Below are 26,088 nucleotides of genomic sequence, written 5' to 3'. Positions count from 1 at the left end.
GGAGGACCTAGGAGAGTGGCTTGCCCAATGTCCCACATATACTATGTGACAAACTTTAATATAGAAGCATTCTTTCGTGAGGATATGTCGTACTAACAACACGTGATACCATGATGATGTGTTTTATAGGGCAGTACAGGTCATCACATTTTAAAAAATGATCTCATATGTATTGCTAAATTCTTTCCTAAAATATTAGTCTGCTGTGTGTACACTTGACTTTAACCAATATTGCTTTACGTAGTCTTTATGTGAGGTAGGTCAGTATAACTAGTCCTAATTCAAAGGTGAGGGACCTGAGGCAGAGAAACAAAGGTGCTCAACAAACCTACATCAGAGACAAGATTATAATATGTATACTGTCCTAGGCTCAGACCAATAAGCTTTACATCTCGAGTTAAAAGGGATTTTATGAATAAAAAAACTGAATTCTTCTACTATTCATCCTGTCTTTACAGAATCCCATGAATAGCAGGGAGGTGATGCCAGTAGAATATGTTCATTATCATTATAATTCACTCAACTAAAAATAATTACGTGTGAAACTATGTAATAGGGATTTTGGCTCTTTTTTATTATTACTTTTAATGCAAAAAAAAGGTGTGAGTGTTGTGTGTGTGTCTTTCCCTGCCTAGACTACTGAGGATGTAATAGGACCGTTAATTTTTTATAATCTTTTTATGTATCCATTTTAAACCATCATACAATAAGACAATAGCTTTAGCTAAGGAGATGTCTTATAAGTAAAATTAATATTTTTAAAGTGTAATCTGATCATCTATATTAAGTTTTTAATTTTAGAACCACTAGAGCCTAACAGATCATTAAATATTAAGTGGTTGATATGAGATATACTGTACTGTGTGAAGTTTAATCTGTAAAAAGTCTGGTACAGATTCCATAGGAACTGGATTGTAATATTTTATTTTAAAAACTAAGGCTGTTGTTAAATTGTTTATGGATATGCCTGGTGATTCCATGGATAAGCTAAACTTTATCATTTTAAATAAACAGCTGACCATGAGATTTTGATGGACTTACAAGCAGAGTTTGGCTTCCTAAACAGTGAACAAATCAAAAAACTTTTCTTCACATTTTGCTTACGTGCTTGTGATGCAGTACTAGGCAACCTGGTATATGTACTCTTCTGACAATCCCAAAGTTATTTCTACTCAGATTCTGTGGGAAATGAAGGCTCATTTAATTTTAACATTTTATATTTAAAATTTAGCATTTATATTTAAAAGTTATGCCTCCATTTGCTTCACTTTCAGTTTCAAAGAACAATTTTGAGTTCAATGGTAGAGTGTAGAATGTATTGTAAACATTTTGCTATTTTCCACTTAAGGCTTTGTAATTTTTAAAATAACAAATAATATTGACAATCTTGTCATTATGGGACTGGGGTTCTTTTGGCTTGTTTTCCCTTATAGTTGAAGAAATGTTAAATGAGTACATACCTTAGAAAACTGTGCCCCTTTTTTTGGTGACAGAAATATGCTTCCGAACATCATTCAGCAGAGATTAGACAGGAAAGCCATGTGTCTCTGGACTGCATTAAGAACTAAAGAGTGTCTCCAAGGGCAGGATTATCAATTTTTTGTCCAGACTAATCCCTCTCAGGTTCAAAAGAGTAGTGCCTCAAGAACACAAGAAAAAGAAGGGAGCTTATTTTGGAAAGAAATTGAGAATCCAAAGTATCTTTAGAATCTCATATTCTAATGTATCTTCTTATTTTCCAACATTACCCTTGTTTTCTGGGCACCAATTTGGACAACATATAAATATGTTGATACTCTGACCAACGTAGGACGGACTACAAGTTAAGGATGTTTTTTCATCATCCTATAATCCTACAATATTTAGCACTTGACTTATGGAATTTTAGATAGGAAAATCTTAGCAAGAGCTGGTATTTTTGAAAAATATGTGACAAACTATTTGCATTGACAAATTAAATCTTTTCCAGGCATTTCAAACATTTGTGTATAATCAAGAAATTGTGTTGTGTTGTTGTTTTATATATAAATAAATTCCACTTACTACTTAAAGTACAACATGAGCATCGACTACAATACAGTGTAGGGTATTTGGCTCTCTATAGGAATCAACTCTGTGTCAGATACAAGAAAGAAGCGGACAATGTTACGGTCTCTAAATATCAGTTCAGCTGATGTCATATGGAAAGGAAGAACTATATGCATACACATTAGTCATAATCAACATACAAAGGTCATAGGTAGAGGTCAGTTTTATATAAGACAGAATTGCTGAATTCAGCTGATTGCTAAAAGCTTGGGCTTGAAGAGGTAAGAAGAGGAGGACTTAGAACACATTGACAATGAGATACTAGCATGAAATAAGATAAATGTATATTCTTGGTCATAAACAAGGTGAAGGAAGATAAGATCATTAACTGGAATTAATAATACAGGTCAAGATTTGGGGTGAGAGCAGTATTGAAACATATATAAGGTTTATTACAGGGGTTCTTAATCTTTTTTGTGTGTAATTGACCCTTTTAGTAATCTGGTAAAAGAGTTCTCAGAATAATGTTTTTAAATGCATAAAATAAAATATATAGAATTTCAAAGGAAATTCATTATATTGAAATAAAAATGCCATTTTTCCCATCCAATTTCACAGATCCTTTGAAATTTCTCCCAGAATGTATAAACCCTAAATTCCCACTGGAAGGAGGGCAAGAGGCCAGACAGATTGGCCAATGAAGTATTGGGGGTACTATCCCCACAGAGAAAGATGTGGATTATTTTTCCTCGCAATTTCAGAAGTGATATAAAAAAAGACATTGTGTTCCTTTGTGCTATCACACAACTTTTACATGCAGTCTAACTGCTTTCCGTGTAAGGGCAAAAGAGGGCAAAACTCAACTTGCAATCCACCAAAAAGATGGATAGAAATTTCTAAAATTATTTAACTTTTATTGTGTCTAAAAATTTAATGTTTTGGATTAAAAATAAGGTGTGTAAATGTGAATGTTTATAGATCTTAAATCTAGCACATGAAAAGTAACATGAAGTAAAGTGTAGAAAGTTGTCTGGGAGTCAGGAAGACCTGAAAGGTTCAGGTCATGGCTGTGCCATATCCTACTTGTATCATACTGGGAAAGTCATATAACCTCTCTAAGACTATAAGTTGCAAGGCAGTTGCTGATACTAACTGATATTGTTTCATCCCTGGGAGCTACCTATACAGATTTTAAAAAAAGATGAATATGAGAGAACCATAATTTAAATTTAAATATAAAAGAATATACTCACTGGAGTTTTCATTCCAACAGTTCTAAACAAAAGTAATAACAGCTTGACAATGTTCTGATGGGCTAAATATGTTTACATTTTTTTCTTAATGACCAAAATTGTTACTCTGAAATTTCTGGATTATACAAAAAATTAAAGTCATGAGGGAAAGTATAATATGAGTGTTCTAACAATACTCCTAATGAATTCTCCAAAAATTATTAAAGCTTCTATGCTTCACACTCCAGATATGAAGATGAAAAATGATAATAGCGTTTGCCCCAAAAGAGCATCTAATCTAGTAGAATGAGATAAATTCAGTACACTGAAACTGGATTTAGGAAACATGATTTTGAATCATTTGTTGATTGACCAAAAAGTCACATGATGTTTTGAAGTTTTACTTCTTCAACTGTAAAATGGGGATAATATTGCTTATATTACTTCCTCCATATGGTTACTATAAGGAAGTGTAACACCACCTCATGGATACTTACATTGGTATTTTTAAATTGCCTCCTCAACCCAAAAGGAGAGTAACTGACACTGCTGACTCTCAGGTTCTAGGGAAAGAGTGTGTGTCTATATTCTTAAAACTATAGTTCATGTGTCCCCTCTAGTGTGCTTTCCCTTAATAGTCAGTCAATAGACCCAACTAGTTCAAAGCCAAGGTATTTACTAAAATAACATGTGAAATTTGAAGAAGGAGAGATTACTTCTAGCTCGAGAAATCAGAGTTAAATACAAAAGGAGAAACTTGAGCTGAGCATTAAAGAAAGAAAAATGTCAATAGTAGAAATGTAAAGAAATATGCCCTATATTAAGGTGGAGGAGTTGGAGAGAACAAGAAAAGATCAAGAAAGTGAAAAGTAGCTCAGTTTAGAGGAATCTGCAGTGCACAAAAGAAAGTAATATTTAATGAGAAGGAATAGGTAGGTTAAAGCCAGATTTTGAACAGTCTTGATTGCCAGGCTCAGGAATTTATATTTTATGCTGTAAGCAATAGAAATCCTGAAGCTTTCTGAACAGAGGAATAATATAATCAGACTTGGTCTGTGCTTTAGAAGAGTTATTTTTAAAATTTAGTGAAGGATGGATTGGAAAAGGGAGAAGCTGGAGGCAAAGAGACAAGCTATGAGCCTCTTATTCCAGCCAAGTGTTGAGTGCCTGAAGTGAACTGGAATGGTAGTAGTAGAACTGGAAAGAAACAGATGAATAGGAGAGATATTGCTGAGTTATAATTGACATATAAAAGGGAGATTCATTCAAATTATGCGGCTGTGATGACAAGAAAACAAGAAACCAGTCCTCTGTTACTCTAAGGGCTCTGATATTAAGCCCTGGGGGACACTTCTATTGTTGAGTTACATTGTTTTCTAAAGGAGTTCAGAATCCCATTGTTACTTGATTCTAAACCATGTACATCAGTTAGTTGTATGAAAGGTCCCTTTCTATGGCATCCAGTTGGGTTCAATATACAGCCTGTGTCATCTGTACCCTCAAGGAGATCACACAGAGACCACATTCCATCAACTGGTATTGAGTATGCAGAGAATTTTTAGCTGTAAGATGGAATGTAGCCCTAAGCATTGCATCAGTGACCTTCCAAGAATTAATTCTTCTATACACTTGGCATAAACCCGGGCATTACAAAGACAAAAAAAAAAAAAAACAAAGCAGACCATACCCTAAAGGAGTCTATATTCTATTAGGTTAAGCAATATATGTAGATATATATATACATATATATCAACATATATACTATACATATATGTGTCTGTATACATGTTTTCAATTTTATGTATCTTATCTAATATAAAACTTACATATTGTATTACCTTGTGTTATATTATCCTAATTTTATAACATCATGTTATATAATTACATATGTAATTATCCTACTGTATTGATTGTATTATTATTTTCTATTAAGTTATAACCTATTATATATGTGATATGACATATATACTATTATATACTATATGTGTATACACACCCAAACATATACAGATGCATATAATTCTTCCCCTCATGGAATGTAGACTCCTTTAGAGCAGGAGCTGGTGTGTGTGTGTGTGTATGTCAATACAACATAATGGAGGATACACTAGTGGCTAGATGAAGAAAGATCTCCTGTAAGCAGCAGCACATGAGCTGAGCTTTAAAGGTAGCTAGAGATTCTGTAAAGCAGAGGTAAAGAAGGGTATCCCAGGGATGGAGAAGTCAGCCTGTGTAATGCCATGAAATTGGGATGTGGATTATACTACATAAGGAACAGTTCTTGAGAGACCTTGAACCAATAAATAGTAGAACCAAATAACAGAAATAGGGAAAGTAATTCTGCAGTTTAGTTTTGCTCCAGGAACCCAGTGAAGCAAAGATGAAAGGGGAGAGAAAAATGTTGTGGAGGGAGAGGGGACATTGTGGAAGTACATACATCATGTACATTCTGATTGGAAGTACATTTAGCTAAAGAATCCTGCAGGAGAGCAGTGTTGGTTGGTATACCTTAGGCAAGAAGTGGGGTGAGTTCGCTGGTTCAATCAGACTCTTTCTGGTCCTACTTGCTCAGAACTACAGCCCTTCGAAGCAAGTGCTGTGGATATGTGGGGAGGAGCTCTCCCACACACCCCAACCCCTCTCCGTATACCCATTGAAATCAACTGTATTATAACTGTTATGAACTGGGGTGTAGCAGGGATTTGACACCTTTGCCCTAGGAAGTTCCCCAAAGCTACAAACTCATCACAATGAAAGAATTTATATGATAAGTATAACTAGTAATCAGTGAAGATTATATGCATTCTCTGATCTGAAATGCATTTAATTGTATTTATAAATATGTCAGAAAAACCCAAATAAAGAATGAAGTACTTGCCAAAAAATTCTTATGTTAAAACACTTCAAAAATATGTTTTTAAAATACATAAACTATATTTTATCACCATGTCTAATAACCTATGCTCTCTATTTTTACTAAGCTCATTTCTTACATGAGTTTCAGGGGATTTAATATGACTACCTTCTGCCTTAAACCCTTCCCATCCAAATTCTTATTTCTAATTGTATTTTTTCAAATTTGGGTTAGCTTAGACCCTGCACCTTTCTCCAAACAATCTCCCTTCTGGGTGAACTTTTATATAATGCCTTTCAGAAATCTATTCACTTAGGGTTTCAGAGTGTGTAATGAATTATAATTGTCCCTCTCCAATAATTAAACTAGCTCAACATAATAGGCCACTGTGGTAAAAGGTTGAGAAGGAATCTTGTAAGGACCTTGCAACTTAGAATTCCTTAGTGCCTAAACAGTTTTGGGATATTGCAAAACAGATAATCAATATACAAATTAAAGCGTTTATTGATAAATTCTCAAACATCATTTACAATTTTTAAAATAAAAAAATTAGAATCTTCAGACCTCAAAACTTGTGGTGTGAGCTAGAATATGTCGAAGGCCATAGCTAGCAAGGAACAGAAGTAATTTGATTTGGGGGGGGCGGGGTTCCTATAGCAGGACCCTGTATTCATGAAATCATGGTGAAATAGAACAACTATGGATCTGGGGACCAAAGAATTGGCTTCAAGTCCAAATTCTTCTCCATCTTGGCTATGTGACCTTATGTAAGTCACTCAATCTTTCAGAGCCTCAGTTTCCCCTCATGTTTAAAACAGAAATAATATACTTCACAGAGCTGTTTTGAGGAAAGAACTTTATAAGTAAGTCACAAGCTCTACGTAAATGTCAATCATGTTTCTTGTGAATTCAGGTACTGATCCATGTTATCAAAGGGTTTGTGAATTATACGTCCATTTTCTGTTCCTTAGTTTCTTAATATCTAGATAGTATATTCATTCCAAGAATTTTATTTTTAAAAATTTTGCATCTTTTGATGATTTAATATATTTTTTAACCAATTGCTCACTTTTAATAGATTTGGGAACATGAAAAAGATCTTTACACACACACACACATCTATATATATAGTATATGTATACGTATACATACATACATAGTATATATATACATAATGTATATATGTATGGTTATAGCTGTCTACATACATATAAAGATATGTAACTTCAGTTCAATTCAGTGAACACTTATTGAATGTCTGCTATGTCAGAAGCACAGGAGTTTCACTAAGGTGAAAAACAAAATTATCTCTGCACTGAAAGTGTTTACAAGGGAGGATAACACAGGCTTAGGAAAAAAAGGTATGTCAGAAATTAAATTATGAGAAGGACAAAGGAAAGGTTTAAAGGTGTTACAAAAACTGAGATGGGGAGAAATCACTTTTATCTGTGAGGTGACGGGGCAGTTTTATAGCAGAGTTTGTGCCTAAACTGATTTTTTTTAAAGTAAAGAAGGATTCTTATAGATGAGAATGTAACCTATCTACATTCTACACATGAGGGATGACCTAGAAGAATGCACAAAAAGTTGGAAAGAACTAGAAAAAATTAGGGGACAGCTAAAAGGTCAGTTTGACTGGAATATAGAATTGGTGAAGGGGAGCAGTATGAAATAAGCCTTTAAAGGCAAGTTGGAGCCAGATTTAAAAGATCCTTAAGTGCCAAGCTAAAGAATCCATATTTTATCCAAGATACAGTAAGGAGCTACAAAAGATTTCTGAACAAAAGAGTGACGTGGGCAGGCCTGGGTTTAGAAAAATTATTTTGTTAGGTGAATAAAAAATGGATTGGACAGGGGGAAGAATAGAGGCACAGAATTCAGCTAGTCAGTCACTAGCATTTACCAAGTGCCCAACTTGTGCCAAGTACCCAAAGAGAAAACTAAGATCCTTATAAGAAGCCATGAGGCTCCGAACCTGGTAGAGGGAATATGAATAACCTAAAGTGAACAAATCATAAATAGAAATAGGGAAGCTGGAAGGGAGGAAAGTTTTTGAGGAGAGATGAGAATAGCTGTGGATGAGCTGAATTTGAGATTCCAGTGCTACATGTTTATGGATATGTCCAGTAGGCAGTTGAAAAGGCGAGACTAGAGGTCAGTGGGAATATTATGACTGATTGTATAGAGTTTTGAGTAATCTGCAACAAGGTAATAATAAGACATGACAATAAATAAGATTGTCCAGCAAGAGTGTGTGGAGAGAGAAGAGAGGTGGACATTAAGATAGACCCTTAGGGGACATTTATACTCAAGGGTCAGAGAGAGGAAGATGAACCAAGCAAAAGAGACTAAGGAGTGGGTAGGCAGGAAAGAGAAGAACCAGGAGAGTGTCATGAAGCCAAGGGCAGAGAGAGGGTCAAGGAGAGGTGTTTAGCAATGTCATGCCACAAAAAGGTCAGATGGAATGAGGACTAAGAAAGGGGCATTTCAAACACATTGTAGAAACTAGATTTAATAATAACTAAGTTAAAGAAATAGTTTTAATAGTTAATAAATAAAAATTAATAAAATACATTTTAGAAACTAATTTTAATTGTAGAAATTACTTTTATTAGGAATCAAAGCTAGATTACAAATAAAGAGTGATTGATCTGGGCTATGAGGAAGTAAAGATAGTGCATAAACTTTCATTATAGTTTTACACTGACTGGAGAGGAGAGTAACAGGATGGTAGCCCCTGGGATAATGATAGATCAAGGAAAAATTTTCTATGTTTAAAAAAGACCTAAGATTAATATATGTGTATTTCCATGTGTATATACAGATATATATACATATAGACATATAGACACATACATATACATATGGACATATACATATATGTCCATGTGTGTGTGCGTGTGTGCACATATGTGTGTATACACACAACAGCAGAGAAATGTGGACTCTCATCCTTTTTTTACCTTTGAGATCACAGCTCAATCAATTTTTCCCACTTATAAATTGCTATTTATTGAGAAGTTAGAACAATGCCAGTTGGTGAGCTATTTACACACTTGTAAAGACAAATGTAAACCCTGTATCAATAGGCTCATAGGATTCAGAGCTGGATAATACCTCGAGATCATCTAATGACTAGATTCTAGTCTAGGCTAACCCTCTGATTTTACAGGTAAGGAAATCAGCCCAATGAGCTTTCATAACCTGCCAAAATTCACAGAAGTGGTAAGTAGCAAAGCCAACAGTTGGTCATCTGCATTCCAGTCAGTTACAATGATTGGCAAAGGGGGTTAATGCTTCATTGGAACTGTGATGGAAAAAGAAAAAAGTTACTTCCAAAGATAATTTTTGAAAGAAATTGTAAATTATCTGATTAAACTCCTCACTTTATTTGATAGATCCAATTGGTTCCAAAACCTTGGAAAAGGTGAACTGAAGAGGCACATCCACTTCAGCTCTATGTGGAGTATCCAACAAGAATAGTTAGTTGTTTTTACTGTGCAATACGGACTTGGGTTTTATGATGAAGTCTTCCTAAAAGCCATCTCTCCATGATAAATTTGACTGTTTGTGTACCTTTAAGATACAAGAAGATCTCTAGGGAATGCTGCATTGTCCTTAGTCACTGAATAAGGACAAAAAAAAGATTTCATTAACTTGCTAGAGCTGACTACAGTGTAAAGGTCCGGTACTTTTAAGTGATGTGACCTCATTGTGTTTAGTTTTGTGTCTTTCTCCAACTCCCTCAAGGGACCTTTCTTGGAAGATGAGTTGAGCTTCACTGGTCTCATCAGCAATTCTGCTGTTCAGGACAAGGGTGCTAGGAGGCAGCTTTTCTCTTGTCCAGAAAGCAGAAATGAAAATGTCTATTCGCAAGCTTCCAATTGTCTGGGTTGAATGAGGTTGACTAAGGCAGAGAGTACAAGCTCCTTTCCTGGACAGACATATAACAGCTACCTATTCTAGCCCCTGAAGAGTATCTATTCACCAACACAAGAGACAGCCATGTATAATAGACAGAGTACTATTCTAGAAGTCAGGAAGGGTTCAAGAGTTCAAGTCCCACTTCTGACTTACATTGACTTGGTTGACTCTAGCAAACTCAGCCTCAGGGAACTAGGCCTATAGGTTTCACTGATATCCATTAATAAGGCAAGTTTCCTTATTAAGAATTCCTTGTGCCAATGAAGTCACAAATTCAATAAAAAAATACAAAAACAGAAATAATGATTCCAAATTTCAAATACAGCCATGATTGCAATTCTTATTTTTCAACTTGACTTTGTAAGTAAATTCCAATTAATTTTTAATATTCAAGTCTTGAATGCTGTCATATAGATTCTCATCCTTGAAAAATGCTTAGTCTTTTTGGTGTTCCATTTTGTAGGAAATTATATCCTAAGGCTACCCTTCCTACTCAGCTCTTAAAGATAATAGCTGTTTTGGGTACATTCTGGTGGCTAAATCCATTCTCTCAATTAAGCAAGCTCATATCTATGGATGTATTTTAGAAATGAATGTACTTTCAATATCTGAATGGCAATTAATAGAAAGGAGTCATGTTTCATGATTCAATGTAATGAATGCCTCCCACTATGTTCAAACACATTAAGTAATTTAATCTAATTAATGTAATCCCTGACCTAATCCTCCAGATCTTGAATTCCTTGACTCTTTCAGGCTGATTGAAATGCTTCTCTTTAGAAAGGTATTCTGTACAGTTACATGCATGCTACATCTAAAATGACCTCGAATGTTAGTATAAGAAGAAACATATCACCTGACCCTTAAATGTCTCTAATAGTATACAGCCCAATTCTTTTTTAATGTGGCATCATGGGATAGGATTACTAAGGTTTCAAGGTAACTATATTTGATGAGATTTGTGTATGTAAGGCCATATTCAAAGCAATGTCTCAATGGATCTACATAATAATGAATTAGAATGAGCTCTTCCCGTCTTTGCTTTGTGAATGTCTTAGAACAATCCGAACCCATTCTGTCTAAATAAATTCACAATAAGATACATTCAAGATGGTATTTGACTTACCAGAATATCTGGTAAGTAAGTATCTGGATATCTGGTAAAGTAAGATTAGAATTTGATGAGTGACCATTTCTGCTGGGCCTGTTGGAGAACACCTTTATTTCCTGCTACCAGAGAGGCTAAGGAGGTTGAGTTCTGGAGGTCTGAGCCGCAGCAAGGCTAAAAGCCAATCAGGTGGCCACATCTGGTCTGTTACCAGCATGGTGAGCCCAAGCTAAGGAAGGTGCTAATTGACCCAGTTTAGAGATGAAGGAGGTAAAAAGGCTTTTGAATGGTTAGTGTACTTCTTGCCTGGGTGAGATAAGGAGGAAGGGAAGGAGGGAAGGAAGGAAGGAAGGAAGGAAGGAAGGAAGGAAGGAAGGAAGGAAGGAAGGAAGGAAGGAAGGAAGGAAGGAAGGAAGGAAGGAAGGAAGAAAGGAAGGGAGGGAGGGAGGGGGGAGGGAGAGAGGGAGGGGAAGGAGTTGGAAGGAAGAGGGGAAGAGGGAAGGGAGAGAGGAAGGAAAGAAAGAAAGAAGGAAAGGAAAGGAGAAAGAGAAAGGAAGGGAAGGGAGACTATTTTAGACCTTTCCTGCCTAGACTCTTCCTGAAACCTGCTTTCCCATTTTCCTCTATCCCTCACAAATTTGGCTCTTTGTATCCCTCAAGGTCTCTCCGTTGCTACAGTGACAAGGAACCCCTCCAGGCACTTTATCCATTGTTTTGTATTATCTATGCTAATGTTCACCTCCATTAATTTGGATAATTGAAAATAGAATGTATAGGCTTCCCAGCATTCTCCTGACACATGCTAGATAACCCCACTTGCCCTCTTGCCCTTCTTTTTTTTCATCCTTTCACTCAGAATTAGTTTCTGGAAATTAAGTTGTTAAAGCAGCATGCGCTTCTGCTTTATACTATATTTTGATTTCATTTTCATTTTTTTTTAAAGAAATTGAGGACTGACAGGAAGCCCAGGAGGGTTCCTTCTGCCCTTATGAGGCACAACTTAAAATGTCCTAGACAGTTCTATTATTACTATTTTCTTTCAGAATTTCCAAAAGTTAGAACAGGAGGAATTGGGGTGAGGGGTAAATTTTAAGAAATAGATTAGCAAAAAGTAGCACTAGCTTTCACTTCATCCAGTAACTGTGGCCTCCTAAAAATATAGATTCATTAATTATTAGCCACTTGAACTCTAGGACAATTGAAAAAATAACTATATTTATGAAAGTATATAAAATTTGTTTATAGTTCTGTTTATAGTGATAATAAAAACCGTGTCATATATGTCAACAGAGCAGCTGTCCATTAGTGGAAGGTGATAGAAGCATTTGGTAAATTGCAGAGAAAGACAAAGCCAACGTTATGCTTTAACACAGCTATTTTAAAACATTTAACTGCTCTTTCCCTCCCCCAAGCTAGTTCTGCTATATATCATGGTCTACAATAGCAATGATCATTTTGAGGGACAGTGTTGGATTTATTAGGACATTGTTGGTTCCCAGAAGGCTATTAACCATCAAACTGATTGTTAACTACTGGTAACAAACAATTCCAAAGGAATTATTGCTGAGATAACTCACACATAGCCTTGCCTCTCAGGGCTATCAGTGCTTTCTCAGCATTGCCAGAATAAATTGCTACCATATACTTATGACCTATGGACAGCATGTTAAATAATGGATGCTGCCTTAGAGTATATAACTCCCAATGGATCTTTCAATTTACAGAACAAACGAACATTTGTCTGGCAGGTTTTTAGTAGTAGTTTTATTTTTCGTGGAATCATGAGATAAATGATGATCCAAAAAGGTGAATAAGGGCCTCCCAGAATTTCTATATTTGAAAGTTAAAGAACCATTGGTTATTAATGAGACATGTGAGATACATTGATATAAATACATCTTGAAACTGAAAATAAGATGTTGCAAAAAATCATAAAATGGGCTCCTTCAGGAAGTTCTCTGCCACTGGAGTTGTACAAAGGCACAATTGCTTCTGGTTAAGGATGTTGTGGAAAGAATTCATGTTATAGGTGGTGGCTGTCCACTGAGATCCTGTACAACTCTGAGGTTCCATGATGCTACTAAAGGTAGATGACTGTAGTAGAGATACTGGCATGCATTTGTAGAGAGAGTTTCTTCATCTTAAAATTTCCTATACTGGTCTCCAGTCCCAGCTCTAATCCTAGGTCAGGGAAGGGGAACCTGTGGCCTCGAGGTCATATATGGCCCTCTAGGTCCTCAAGTGTGGCCCTTTGACTGAATCCAAGCTTCACAGAACAAATCCCCTTAATAAAAGGATTTGTTCTGTAAGTCTTGGACTCAGTCAAAAGGCTGCACACAGTGAAGTAGTAGGTAGCATGTGTTCTTGAGTTTGTAGGTTCCCCACTTCTGTCCTAGGCCTTACATGTTGAAGGAGCCCCACGTAAGGATGGAGTTGAGAGACAAAGCTCATGTAAGCAGCTAGATGGTGTCATATTGCAGAGGGTGCTGGGCTTAGAGTCAGAAAGACTTGAGTTCAACCATAGACTCACTTACTCTATCCCTTACTCTGGGTAAATCACTCAACCTCTGTTTGCCTCAGTTTCCCCAATTTGTAAAATGAGGCACACAATTTACCTCCTAGAGTTGTTGTAAGGATCTAATGAAACAATAATCATAAAGCATTTAGTCCAGTGTATGGACTGGACTACACAGTAAGTAGTATATGCAGCATATATCGTAAATAGCATACATTGCAGTACTACATAAATGATAGCTATTATTAATTATTATAGACAGGTTCCACCCCTCTATGCCTTCTAGTGAGAAAGGCATGTAATATGTTGTCAAATAAAAATAGAAGCTAAAATTTAACCACAGTGGGTTTTACTAGAGCTGTGTAAGTACAAGGCAGTTAGACATAAAATCTGAGTTTCTGTTTATATTATATTTGCAACAAATATAATGAAGGGTTAAACATCTTTACCCATTCTTAAAATTGTGAGGCAGTATGTCTCTTCAAATATGGAGAGGAATAAAAATCGACTTCCTGAAAGGGCTTGATTTTCACCCTTTAGAGAGTGAGAGTTACCGCATTTTCCATGAATCCTTATAAAAGCATGACATTTAGAGTCGCTTGGACACCACTTTTTAGATGAGGGAATTTCATGACAAGCAGATGCTAGATAACCCAAGGAAAAAAATTACAGCACAAGATTTGTAGCGGGAATGGTCATTTAAAATTTTTTTTTTATTTTCCATTTTCCTTTTCTGGTTCCAATCATCACTTTCTATTATCATCCCAATAAATAAGCAACATTAGTTTGTAATGCAGCATGTCAACAGGAAACATGACAGTTGTTTTCTAGGTGATTAGCACAGACTCAAGAGTTCACAGACTGACTGTCAGTCTTCCTGTCATCTTGTAATAGTTTTGTTATTTTGCACGTCAGGCCTCTTGGTTGTCAATTTTGGTTGTTTGGTCGGTCATTGCAGACTTACCTTGCTTCATAAACCCTTTTCTGAGTTTGTTGGGGAGAAGCAACAGCAGGGGAAAAAAAGAATATTTAAAACATCTCTACTTATCAAAATAATGGTTTTCTAATCCCCAGAAAAGGGCTGAACTGAAATAGTTGGTCCTAACAAGGATTAACTGAATAATTGCTCTAAGATGAGTCTTGTCTGAGAGAAATTCCAACTCGAGAAAGGATGTGGTTCAGTACTTTCTTTTATTAGTGGAAAAGGTAAAAATAACTGAATGGAGAATGGCCCTGGTAGAGGAACTTTCTGGAAGAGGAAGCTCTCTTACCCACTACAGTTTGACATCTTCTTTGCACCTCACAGTCAAAGACAATTGCCTAGAGCCCCAACAGGGTAAGTAATTTGCCCAGGGTCACATAATCAGTATGTATCAAGGAGGAGGACCTTAATCTAGTTCTTTAAGGATGGCCCTCTATCCCTGTGCCATGGCTGTTGTCATAAAATGTTTTGTGGACTTTGTGAGGATGTCAGATTGTATTCATTTTTTCAAACTAGTCTTAGGGGGCCATAGCAAATACAAGATATACATACCTCCAGGAAACAAACCTTAAGGTACAGGATTCCACTGACTAGGGAACCCTGTACCACCCCATAACCATGGGGTAAGTTTGATGCCAGAGGACGAGGCCGAGAGGCTCCAGATTGATTATAGGACTTTAATTGATCATTATCAATACTTACAAACAGGGGCAATCTGGGGTGGCTGCTGCCAGAAGATTCAGTGGATCCCCACAAACAACTCCCAAAGTCCCTGCGGTAATTATAGAAATCAGACAAAGGGTGCTTCACTGCAGATTGGTGGATATTTTGTTTTTTTCTGCTTATTTAATGTTTTGTAATATTTTAATTTATACTCAGTATTGAACCCAGTTTTCAGACATCCAGATGTTTGGGTAAATGCCCAGGCACTCAAAGGTACTGGTCATGTACCGGTCATGTACCAGTCACAGTATCTAAGGTATCACAGTATCTAAGGTATGACTCACTATATGAGATATGATTCAGTATCTAAGTTATGATTTTTTTTAAACAGGCCACCGTGTCTAGACTTCCACCTTTCACAGAGTTTAAGTTAGCGGCTTTTCACTTCTTACTGTCCATTATGGCTTTTCCCCAATCAGGACCCCACAAAAAGTGTGAATAGTAAAGCATTTGTATCATTTACCAATCAAGCATTATTGCTTTTTGGAATAGTAAACAATTAATAGTCAATAAACAGTAAGTACTATGTGCCAGGTACTGTGCTAACCACTAGGAATACAAAGAATGTCAAAAGATAACCCCTGCTCTCCAGTTACTCACAGTCTCATGAGGGGGACAATGTGCAAACAACATCGTACAAACAAGCTCTCTATGGTGATAAATAAAAATAATTAACAGATAGAAAGCACTAGCATTAAGGAGGATTGGGAAAGGCTTCTCCTAGAGGATGGGATTTTAGCTGGAGCTTGAAGAAAGCCCCGGAAGCCAGGAAGCATGAGCAGCAGTCGAGGAAAATGCCCAGAACTTGGAGATGCCGCATCTTGTGGAAGGAATAGTAAGCAGACCATTGTCACTGGAACGCAGAGTCCATTTACCAGAGGAAGTTGTATGAAGACTGAAGAGGGGGTGTGTAATAGGTTGTGAAGAGCTGTGCTCTCCAAACAGAAGGTTTTATGGTTGATCCTGGAAGTGATGGGGAGCCACTGGGGCTCATTAGTGGGGTAGATAGTGAGGGAGGCAGTACCATGAGTGACATAGTCAAGAGACACATTTTGGGAACATTATCTTGACAACTGAAGGGGAGGATAGACTGGGAAGAGTGTTTGGGGAGAGATTTGAAGCAGGGAAAGCAAACAGGAGGCAACTTCAGTGGTCCAGGCATGAGGTGATGAGGCCCTTCACTAGGGTGGTGGTAGTATCAGAGACAAGGATGTACACAAGAGATGGTGTGAAGTTAAAATCGAAAGATCAGGTGTGGAGAGTAAAAGAAAGGGAGGAGTTGATGGTGACACCTAAGGTGTGAGCCTGGGAGACTGGAAGGTGCTGTGGTCCTTGACAATAATAAAGAAATAAAAGGAGAGGAGGGTTTGGGGGGAAAATATTGAGTCTAGTTTTGAATGTGTTAGTTTAAAATACCTTTGGGATATCCCAGTTCAGTATGTCTAGCAGGCTTTTCGAGATGCTAGACTAGAGGTCAGCAGGGAGGTTAGAGCTGGGTAAGAAGATTTGAAAATCATAAGCATAGAGATGATAATTGAATCCATATATGGAGACAAGGGTGTCTAATAGTATATACTGCATTTTACACTTTCCATTCCATCCCCACACATGACAGGGCTGACTATAGAGGAGATTGAAATGATGGCCCACAATCAGTTCAAGCCCAGATATTTTGGGAATCTCTAACATTATTTAAACCTGGTCCCAGAACTTCTTTTTTGGTAGACCAGGTCAAGGAGCAATTATTTTTCAAGCAAACTACTTAATCAAATCATAGCAGTTAGTGAGGATGATTGTATATAACACAAAGGATGTTGGATTTGGAATCAAAAGACCTAGATTCACATCCTGACTTTACCATTTGCTATTGTGTGAGGCAGCTAGGTGGTAGAGTGTGGCACCTAAAGTCAGAAAGACCTGAATTTGGATCCTGCCTCACATATTTAACTAGACATGTAACCCAGGGCAAGTTATTTCAATTCTGTGTGTCTCAGTTTCCTCATCTGTAAAATGTGGATAATAATACTTACTTACAGAATTGTCAAAGGATCCCATGAGTGAACTTATGTAAAGCATTTTGCAAACCTTAAAGTATATAAAACTAAGATTGGGATTATTGTATCTTAATCGCTTTTGTAGACCTGAGTTACCTCATCTATAAAGTGAAGGGGTTGTGTGAAGTCTCCCTTAGGGCTCCTTCTAGCTCTAACTCTGTGATCCTTTGATCTTAGTATCTAGATCTTAGAATTACTAGGGCTGAGTGATCCTGGAAAGAGCTAATTTGTCAAAGGGTTTTAACACCTTGTTAAAGAGGCATTCCAGAAGGCCTTCCCAGGTGTCCCTGAGAACAGTTTTTACAAGAGTATGTGCATGAGTTTATATGTCTTGTAGATAGATAGATAGATCTAGATATCTCTATATAACATATATATATATACACATATATACATATATAGGTACATATAGTCATTACAATCTAATAGATTCTAAAAATCAAATGTATGCCTGCTACCTCCTAAAGTAGGTTTTAAAAAAAAGAATTTCTGAGGGATAGTGGGATGAGCAGAATTTCATCAGTATGTAGAACCCTAAGCAGCTAGGTAGTGAAGTGGGTAGAGTGCTGGGCTCATCTGACTTCAGGTACTTCCTAACTGTGTGAGCCTGGGCAAGTCACTTAACCCTGTTTGCCTCAATTTCCTCATCTGTAAAATAAGTAGGAGAAGGAAATGGCAAACCAGTCCAGTATCTTGGCCAACAAGACCCCAAATGGGGTCATAAAGAGTTGCATATGCCTGAAAATGACTGAACCACAAAAGAACTGGTGTAGAAACTTCCTTTACAAAAGTAGATCATCAATTCAAATATGACTTAGTTTTAGAGTTGCCTAGAGCACTGAGGGATTAAATTACTTGACCATGGTCAGGTACCTCTATTAGAGATAGTTCTGAAACCTAGCTCTATCCACTATAACGCACTGTCTCAAAAAGAGTTTTATATTTGGAAATAATAAGAATAAGGATGATTTTAAATGACTTGTTCTTACGAATAAAACTACTCTTTTTTTTTTTTGTTTTTTACTGTTAAAGAGAATTTTTCTCTTTTATTTGAAAAAAATTACTGCATTTGTACTCAGTATAAGGCACTATTCTACTTTGGGGTATACAAAATGAGAAAAATATGTTCCTGTCCTCAAGAGGTTTATAGTCTAATCTACCTTCTTTTCAGGTGACCTATCCAGTTTTGGGGAGTTTTATCATAATCACTAGGAATATGCCTGAACAGAGGCAGACTGGCAAAGTAGATCAGGAGCCAGCCATAGTTCAAGCTCTGCGGCTTGGATAAGTCACCTAAACTCTGTGCCCCAAACAACTCTCTAAACCTACATATGATATGCGTTGGTAAAGAGGGTTTCCTAACAGAGAATTAATTCCCTATAAGAATGGAATCACAGGTCAGGACCCAAAACAAAACAAAATAACAAACAAAAAGAATACGCCTATATAAATGGTTATGATTCACCTCTACACAAAAACAATTTCATTAATCTGAGAATTGCTTGTATTTTATTATTATAATTTTTATCTTTAAAAAGAAATTACCAAAACCTAATCCATACACTTCCCCCGCATTTTATACTAAGTGAGCATTTAGTATGCTTTTGTTGGATTCAGTTGAATAAGGCACTGGCATATCGTGCCAAACTCATTTCACTTCCCCAGTACCTACACACTGTACATCGGCGGTGTTAAATTTGAGTAGAATCAGATCCCTTTGGGCCACATAACTGACTTGGGAAACCACAAATCAATATTGCTTATGTTGTATTGTATTTTTATTGATTTTGTTAAACGTTTCCCAATTACATTTTAATCTGGTTGGGCAAAGGTTTACAAGTCGGCCATACTTGTGGAAATGGCTTCTTTTTGAGTACTGAGTGTTCTCCACACCCTGACAATTTATTTGAACAGAAGTTAAAATTGCAAAACAGAGGCACAGCCTTCTCTGGAAAGCCCCACCATGGTCTACAGAGTGCTGCCATAAATAGCTGAGAGGTATCCAGAGAGCAGAATAAGATGGCAGCCCCCCAAACAAAGCTGAAACACTATTCCATATCAGCATAAGGCTTATGGAAATGAAGATCATCATCCCAGTGAGTGAGTAGGCAAGAAAGCACTGCATGTGAGACTCTCCTATGAAAGAAAGTTCATAGACTCATTGGTCTCCATGTGGGAGGGAACTCAGAGGTCATCTAGTTTAATCACCCCATTTTACAGATGCAGAAACTAAGGTCAATGAAAGGCAAATGAGTTGTCCAAAAATACAGAGCTAGTAAACGTCAGACACGGGATTTGCACCCATCCCCTCTGACATTAGGACTAGTGCATTAAGACCTTGGCAATATCTCTATTACTGAGGAGAAAGGCCATCCATTTTTTTTTCCTTTCAGAAAGAGATTTGTTCTGGCACTGGGCTCCATTCAGTCATGTAGTTAATGGACTATAACTGGATAGTCAATCAAGGAAACAATCTGGAAACTAATGAGAGCTTATTCAGGTCCCACTTCCCATAGTAGGACAGAGATGTTTTCCAGTTCATTATGGTTTAGTGGGAGAAGTCCTGAATTTGGGATCAGTTTCCAGGGTTGAAATCCTGACTCTGCCACTTACTTAGACCTCATGTGACCTTAAGTAAAACATTTAACATTCCTGCACCTCAGTCTCCTTAACTATAAAATACAGAAATTAGACTAGATGATTGCTAAGAGTCCTTCCAGGTCAAGATAATGAGGCTACTTTTATTGTTACTGATTTTTGGATTAGTGCAGTTCTGTGACTTGTATTTGCAATTTGACTTCCTAGAGTTCCTTCATTTTAGACTCACCAGGAGATGCAGTGAAGTAGAGTGGAAAGAACTGAGTCTCAGAACCACCTTGGAGCAAGTCACTGAACTCTTTGAGCCCCAATTTCCTCGTCTCTAAACGGAAAATTAAAATATTTACACTTTCTTCCTCCTAGGGTAGTTCTGAGGAAATAAGTTCCCAAGTTGGAAAGCACCATATAAGTGGAGGTCCTATTCTGTGTAAATAGGCCTTATTCTTCTTGCGTACAAGAAATATGTAATATAGGTTCCAAAACCAAAGTTTTGAAATGCCAAGGTAACTCATGACTTGGTAGATGCTGGTAGCCAATTTGAGAATGCCTCTTTCCCAAGTGATTCCAAGGAAACATTTTCTCTGGGCCCTGTCTGCCAGATCTGAAACCTCTTCCCTCTTCTTTGGCTTATCTTTGGTTGAAGTTGGTAAGAGTCACCAAACGTGAGATCTCTCTTAAAAACCTATAAAAAGTTGCCTTGAAAAAGTTGTAACAGCCTTTCCCCAACTATATGCTGCAACATTCCAGCAAGTGGCACCCAAACCAAGGATGCAGCTACTTTACAGAAGAGCCTAGAATTAGAATTGGAAGGAACCAGTAGCCTATAAACTCCTTGAGAGTCAATATTTTAGGGTGGTTTTTATGTATCATAGGCAGATGCCTGGGCAGAGTTGGCACTTAATAAATGCTTGTTAATAGAATGTAAGCCTATCCCCTCATTTTATGGATAAGAAAACCTTAACCCAGAGAGGTGATGTTACTTGCCTAAGGACACACAAGCAATAAGCTGCAAATTTCTGAGTTGTTTTTCAGTCAGTTTCTGACTTCTCATCCCATTGGGGGTTTTCTTGTCAGAGATAGGGGAGTGATTTGCCATTTCCTTCTTCAGCTCATTTTACAAATGAGGAAACAACTGGGACAAACAGAGTTAAGTGACTTGCCCAGGGTCACATAGCTAGTAAATGTCTGAGGTCAGATCTGAATTCAGGAAGATGAGTATTCTTGACTCCTGGTCAGGTGCTCAATACACTGTACTTCCTAGGAGCCCCAAAAAAGTTGCACAACCAAGATTCAAAGGCATCTTCCGCCCCTGAAAGGTGGAATCCTTCCATCCAATGCATAAAATGCTTTCTTTCATTGTCTGATTTCGTTCAAAGTGCTAATTTCATTGTCACTAGCTAGAACCCAGGTCTGCTGCCTCTAGGACCAATCCTCTTTTTAATACACCACACGATTAGGACACTGCAAGTATGCAAAAAGTGTGGCAATCAGTTATTTAGCAGCTAATGAAGAGGAAAGATTAAGTACAGTAAGATCCTTAGATGAAAGTTGCAATGGAACCACAGAGGTCATTGATGGTTTTTCTTGTGGCTCTGATTTCCAGGTCCCACTGATCTCAGCATGAAGAGACAATTAGCCACCAGCTCTGGGTCCTCTAGCACTTCAAGCTCCAGACCCCAGCTGAGCCCGACTGAAATCAATGCTGTGCGGCAGCTCGTGGCAGGATACCGAGAATCTGCAGCATTTTTACTACGTTCGGCAGATGAACTGGAAAACCTCATTTTACAGCAGAACTGAATTCCATGACCTTGGCACTCACCGGGTCTCATCTTGGAGTTTCCACTAATGACATGTTGGTTTCCCAGAACAGATGCTTCAGGTATTTCTACTGCACGGTCTTTTAGGAGAGTTAATTACCATAAAGCCACACTGTTCTTGATCCTTATGGTGATGTGTTAAGGTGCTTCAGGGGAACTCTGGCCTCTGATCTTTTCGAGGTACTTTCATGTGTCCAGCCCATTGCTTTCTGTTTTAGTCTATCAGCATAAATATCGAAAAAGTGACTGTAGAATGCTAACTCACAGATGAAACAGAAGATGCTGTGGTCCTTTCCATTGGTTCAAGCTGCAAGTGCAATATTGTGGAATATACTACTGACTCATTGGACCGAAAGCTGCAGTATATGGCAAAAAACAATGCCAAATTTCCTGTTGGTGCAGGATAAAACAGCAATTAAAAGGATCTTGTATTTTAAAAAGAAAATGTAATTTTTATAAAAAAATGTTTTTTTCATTCAAAATTGTCATTTTTACTTTGGTAACTTTTTCACTGGTCTTAGAAAAAAACTGTTTTGAGAAACTATTGTAAGTCCCCTTTCCATTCTCTTTTTTTCTTCTTCTATCTTTAAATTCTTTCTACAAAAGAAAAATACACTTGATGCTGGAAAATCCATATATCTGCATTCTGTAAATCATCTCATCAGAAACTACTACCCAAAGGAGCCTACATTACTTGCGTTCATGCTGTTTTCAAAGTCACCCCATTCAACATGGCAGCTTTCCTATTGGCAATTGTCATCACAGAGCGGGTTGTTTTGTTTCGTTTTTATTTGTTTTGGGTTTTTGTTGCTTTTTTTGTTTGGGATTGTTGGGGTTTTTTTAAATAATATCTATTTATATAAAGACATATCATTTCTTTTTAAAATCACCCCCTTGGTTTGTTACAGCTGCTCACTCGTGATTACCGCTGCTGCTGCTGTCTTGTAGAAGTTCCTGTAGTAGTGATTGGATGTAGATGACTGAATGTTAAATGGTTGCAAGTGACAATCTGAAAATTTGCACTCTTTCCTGTAGTTTCCTTTCCATTTTTCTTTCTGAGATACTTTCCAAAAAACAAAAAAGGCCATTTCCTCTCTGAATATGCTTTCTAGAATTCTCAGAACCAGTTTCCAATGTTCTACAAACTCTCAGTGGATGCAGCTGTGACTCCTAGTGCACCCTTGCCCTGCTTCTCCCTGACCCTGGCCCTGCTTTCATACTTTCTAGTGTTGGATCCACATAAATGGTGTTTTCTTTGTGCACTAAGACAAACCTATTTTTAAATATATAGAGACGAGTCCTTTAGTTGATGCTTCAGTTGTACTATTCGTTCTGTTGTTTAAGGTTTGGTTGGATAAACAAGTTCCTTGTACATTCCTGAATTTGCCTTATTTCATGTAAAAAAAAAATTCAGTAATTCCATTTTTGAAGATGAGTTTAAGGCATCAGTGAGATTTCCTATCTACTTGTTCCATAGAGTTTTCCAAGTACTGACTGTGATTGTGACCCAGTAATGTGCACTTTTCTTGTGCCCGTGAACACTGCTATGCTTTTTTTCCTCTAGTGTTTCTAGAATTACTGTTGCTTACGGTTATGTTTAAAAGAAAAAGATTTAAAAAACCAAGAACTTTTGTGATACTGTTGGTGAATATAAATGTGAAAAAACCTATTGAAATATGAGTATTTTGGAGATACATAGATTCGCAAACATTTCAAAGTGTGGATTTAAGATTCACAGATTTAAATGAAAATTCAAAAACTGAGGGCTGGTATAATTTCTTCTGTTTTGTTTGGTTAAATAAACAGATTTCTGTGTTTAAACATGATTGTGAAACCTTATAAACTTTCCAAGTTTAGTCTGTTTTGAACATTTTGCCTTTTAAATGCTACTTCTATCTCAAACAAATGGATAAGTCAACCCCATGTCTAAAGAAATAACCAAAAAACAAGGATGTTATATACCTACTGCATAACCTTAATGGAAAATTCTCTCAAAAGTAGAAAAAGAGTCAAAGATAAATCAGAGAGTCTACATGACTATAACCTTTAATAATTCAAACCTGCAGGGTAACACAATTAGACTGGCACAAATCCATCTGGTGATACTTGGTCTGTGTGTTCTCTTTCTTCCATAGGAGCTAGTTTCATTGCCTTGGAAAAACATATACCTCCGGGGGCTGTTAATTTTAGTCAAAGGTATCTACTACTTGATCTGGGGTCCAAGGACTATAGTAATTTATGGATTTTGCCAAAAGTTGTTAAGTTATTAGGTAAACTTCTAAATGGATGGAAAGCCTCATTCTAAAAATGAGTTCCATGCAGGACAATTCTTAATGACAATTATCAATCAATCAACATTTATTAAACATTTACTTAAAACAGTTTAAAACCCAATTCTATCACTGGGCACCATAAACTCCTAATGGAAAGCAAAATATTATTCTCTTGTCACATTGATTCTTTAAGGACACATTTGATTGAAGTGTGCACTTTAGCACAAGAGGGAGATCAGAAAGAAATTAGATTGAGACCTAAAGAAATGGGTTTATGGAGAAATATGAAAAGAGGATGTAGTAGCTGCTCATTGACACTGTTGTGCTTACCATTAGGTACTGAAGTCCCTAAGACATGCTAACAAAAACCCTGCGGATTCCTCAGCTTTTTTTAAATGCTCTTTGGAAAACTGAATTTGGCCCCATAATGGCAGATATTTTTAACCATAAATATATGAAAAGTGATTGGCTTTTACCCTGTCTTCCATACAGCAGAAACAAACTAGCTCTATCTACCCATCAGTCATCTTGGATTTTTACCACATATTTTGCTAAGCTTAGCTCCCAAAACGAGAGAAAAAAAACATCACAGAGCTGATGAGACGACAAAGCTCATCTCTTGAGGGCAGAAATCAGCTATAGGATTCACTTCACAGTTCTTTTCTTGATAAACCTTAGCTGGGAACCAATCTTAAAATGTTGCAATTAATAGTTGATTTCTGTCATTTTGTCATGTAAGGATAATTCTACTGTATTGTTTGCTGTAGGGTTTTTCCTTCCGTTGCAAAATAAAAATGGTTGAGGACTGCATACCAGCTGCCAATATGTGGGCTGCTCCTCGGAGATATTTTTTGAAGACTAAAACCAACTGAAGACTCCCCACAGGGGCATAAATGATTGTAGTTAATTAAAAGGATGCTGTCAAAGTCCTTTTCAAGGTTTTAAAAATCAGTATATTTGTGCATGTTTATAAAAACCCCATGGAAGGATTTTTTTTCAGCTCTGCCTGAATATGGCTTTATTATTATAGGGTTGCTTGAGAATTAATGTTCAATTGCTGCAATTTTTTTTCCCTTTATTTTCACAAGAGAATGGAAACTTTGGGTGATGCACTTAAAATCTAATCAGAGGGGAAGGGGAAGTAAATCGTGATGGAGCTCAACTATTTTTATTTGATTTTCATTCTTTTAAGTTTGTGGTCACAAAAATTATGAAGAAGTCTAATCACTGTCTTAAATTTTTGATTGCTGCTTCTCTTTCCCAAAAAAGAAGGATATTGATGCCACTAGAATTTCTCTGTGCCAGCTAAGAACTCTGGTGCCTTCTGGACTTGAGTCTAAAAATACAATCTAAAAAACTTGTCTCGGATTCCCTAAGCAGATGAGACTGAAACAAGAAAAGGACACTACCCTTTATTTTAGTTGTTGTTATGGTAGAATAATGTCCTTAATAGAGAGATCAAATTGAAGGATTAAGAGGTGGGTTCATGGTCTTGAGCCATTGGGATTGAGCAAGGATGTAACATGCCCCTTTTCTGCCAATTAAGTGGGCAGTAGCAGTTTCCTGTTACACCTCATTCATTTATTTCATACAGGAAGAAAATATATTTACAAAGTAAGGAGATATGCCAACAGATATAAGTAGTTAGTAGTTCCCAAATTCTGCAAACCTCTCAGGTCTTCATCCAAACAGTAAATTTTAGAATTTACAAGGCATTATTTCAAATACATCATTCCCTTTCTTTCCAAGTGAAAAAAGATATAGAATATATCTTATAGTCTATATATGATATATATACATATATCTTATAAGATATATGTAGACATAGTTGTTTTCCAAGGGAAAAAAGATGTAAAAATTTATATCCTTCCAAAAAGTCAGTCTTTTTCTCCCAGGTCTTCCTTCAGATTCCCAAAATTCTGATTTTTTTTTTGTCAGAAGTCTTTAGTAAATAAAGATAAGATGATTATGAATTTATGT

The 26,088-nt window shown here is 36.8% G+C and overlaps 1 protein-coding gene across 4 annotated transcripts in view; it reads left to right on the top strand.

Annotated features, from left to right (window-relative positions):
• NOL4 (nucleolar protein 4) overlaps positions 1 to 23,656 on the top strand; it is a 439,542-nt gene extending 415,886 nt beyond the window's left edge. For all 4 annotated transcript variants that reach the window (XM_072604514.1, XM_072604515.1, XM_072604513.1 and 1 more), the window contains one exon: positions 21,622 to 23,656. In XM_072604514.1, the coding sequence (XP_072460615.1) occupies positions 21,622 to 21,815 (194 nt within the window). In that variant the 3' untranslated portion in view covers positions 21,816 to 23,656. The remainder of the gene's footprint in view (positions 1 to 21,621) is intronic.
• Positions 23,657 to 26,088: the final 2,432 nt, after the last annotated feature.

Source organism: Notamacropus eugenii, chromosome 4 (assembly GCF_028372415.1).
Source record: "Notamacropus eugenii isolate mMacEug1 chromosome 4, mMacEug1.pri_v2, whole genome shotgun sequence".
Taxonomy (NCBI): Eukaryota; Metazoa; Chordata; class Mammalia; order Diprotodontia; family Macropodidae; genus Notamacropus; species Notamacropus eugenii.
Note: the sequence above shows the minus strand (reverse complement) of the source record. Positions and strands in the feature narration are given on the sequence as shown.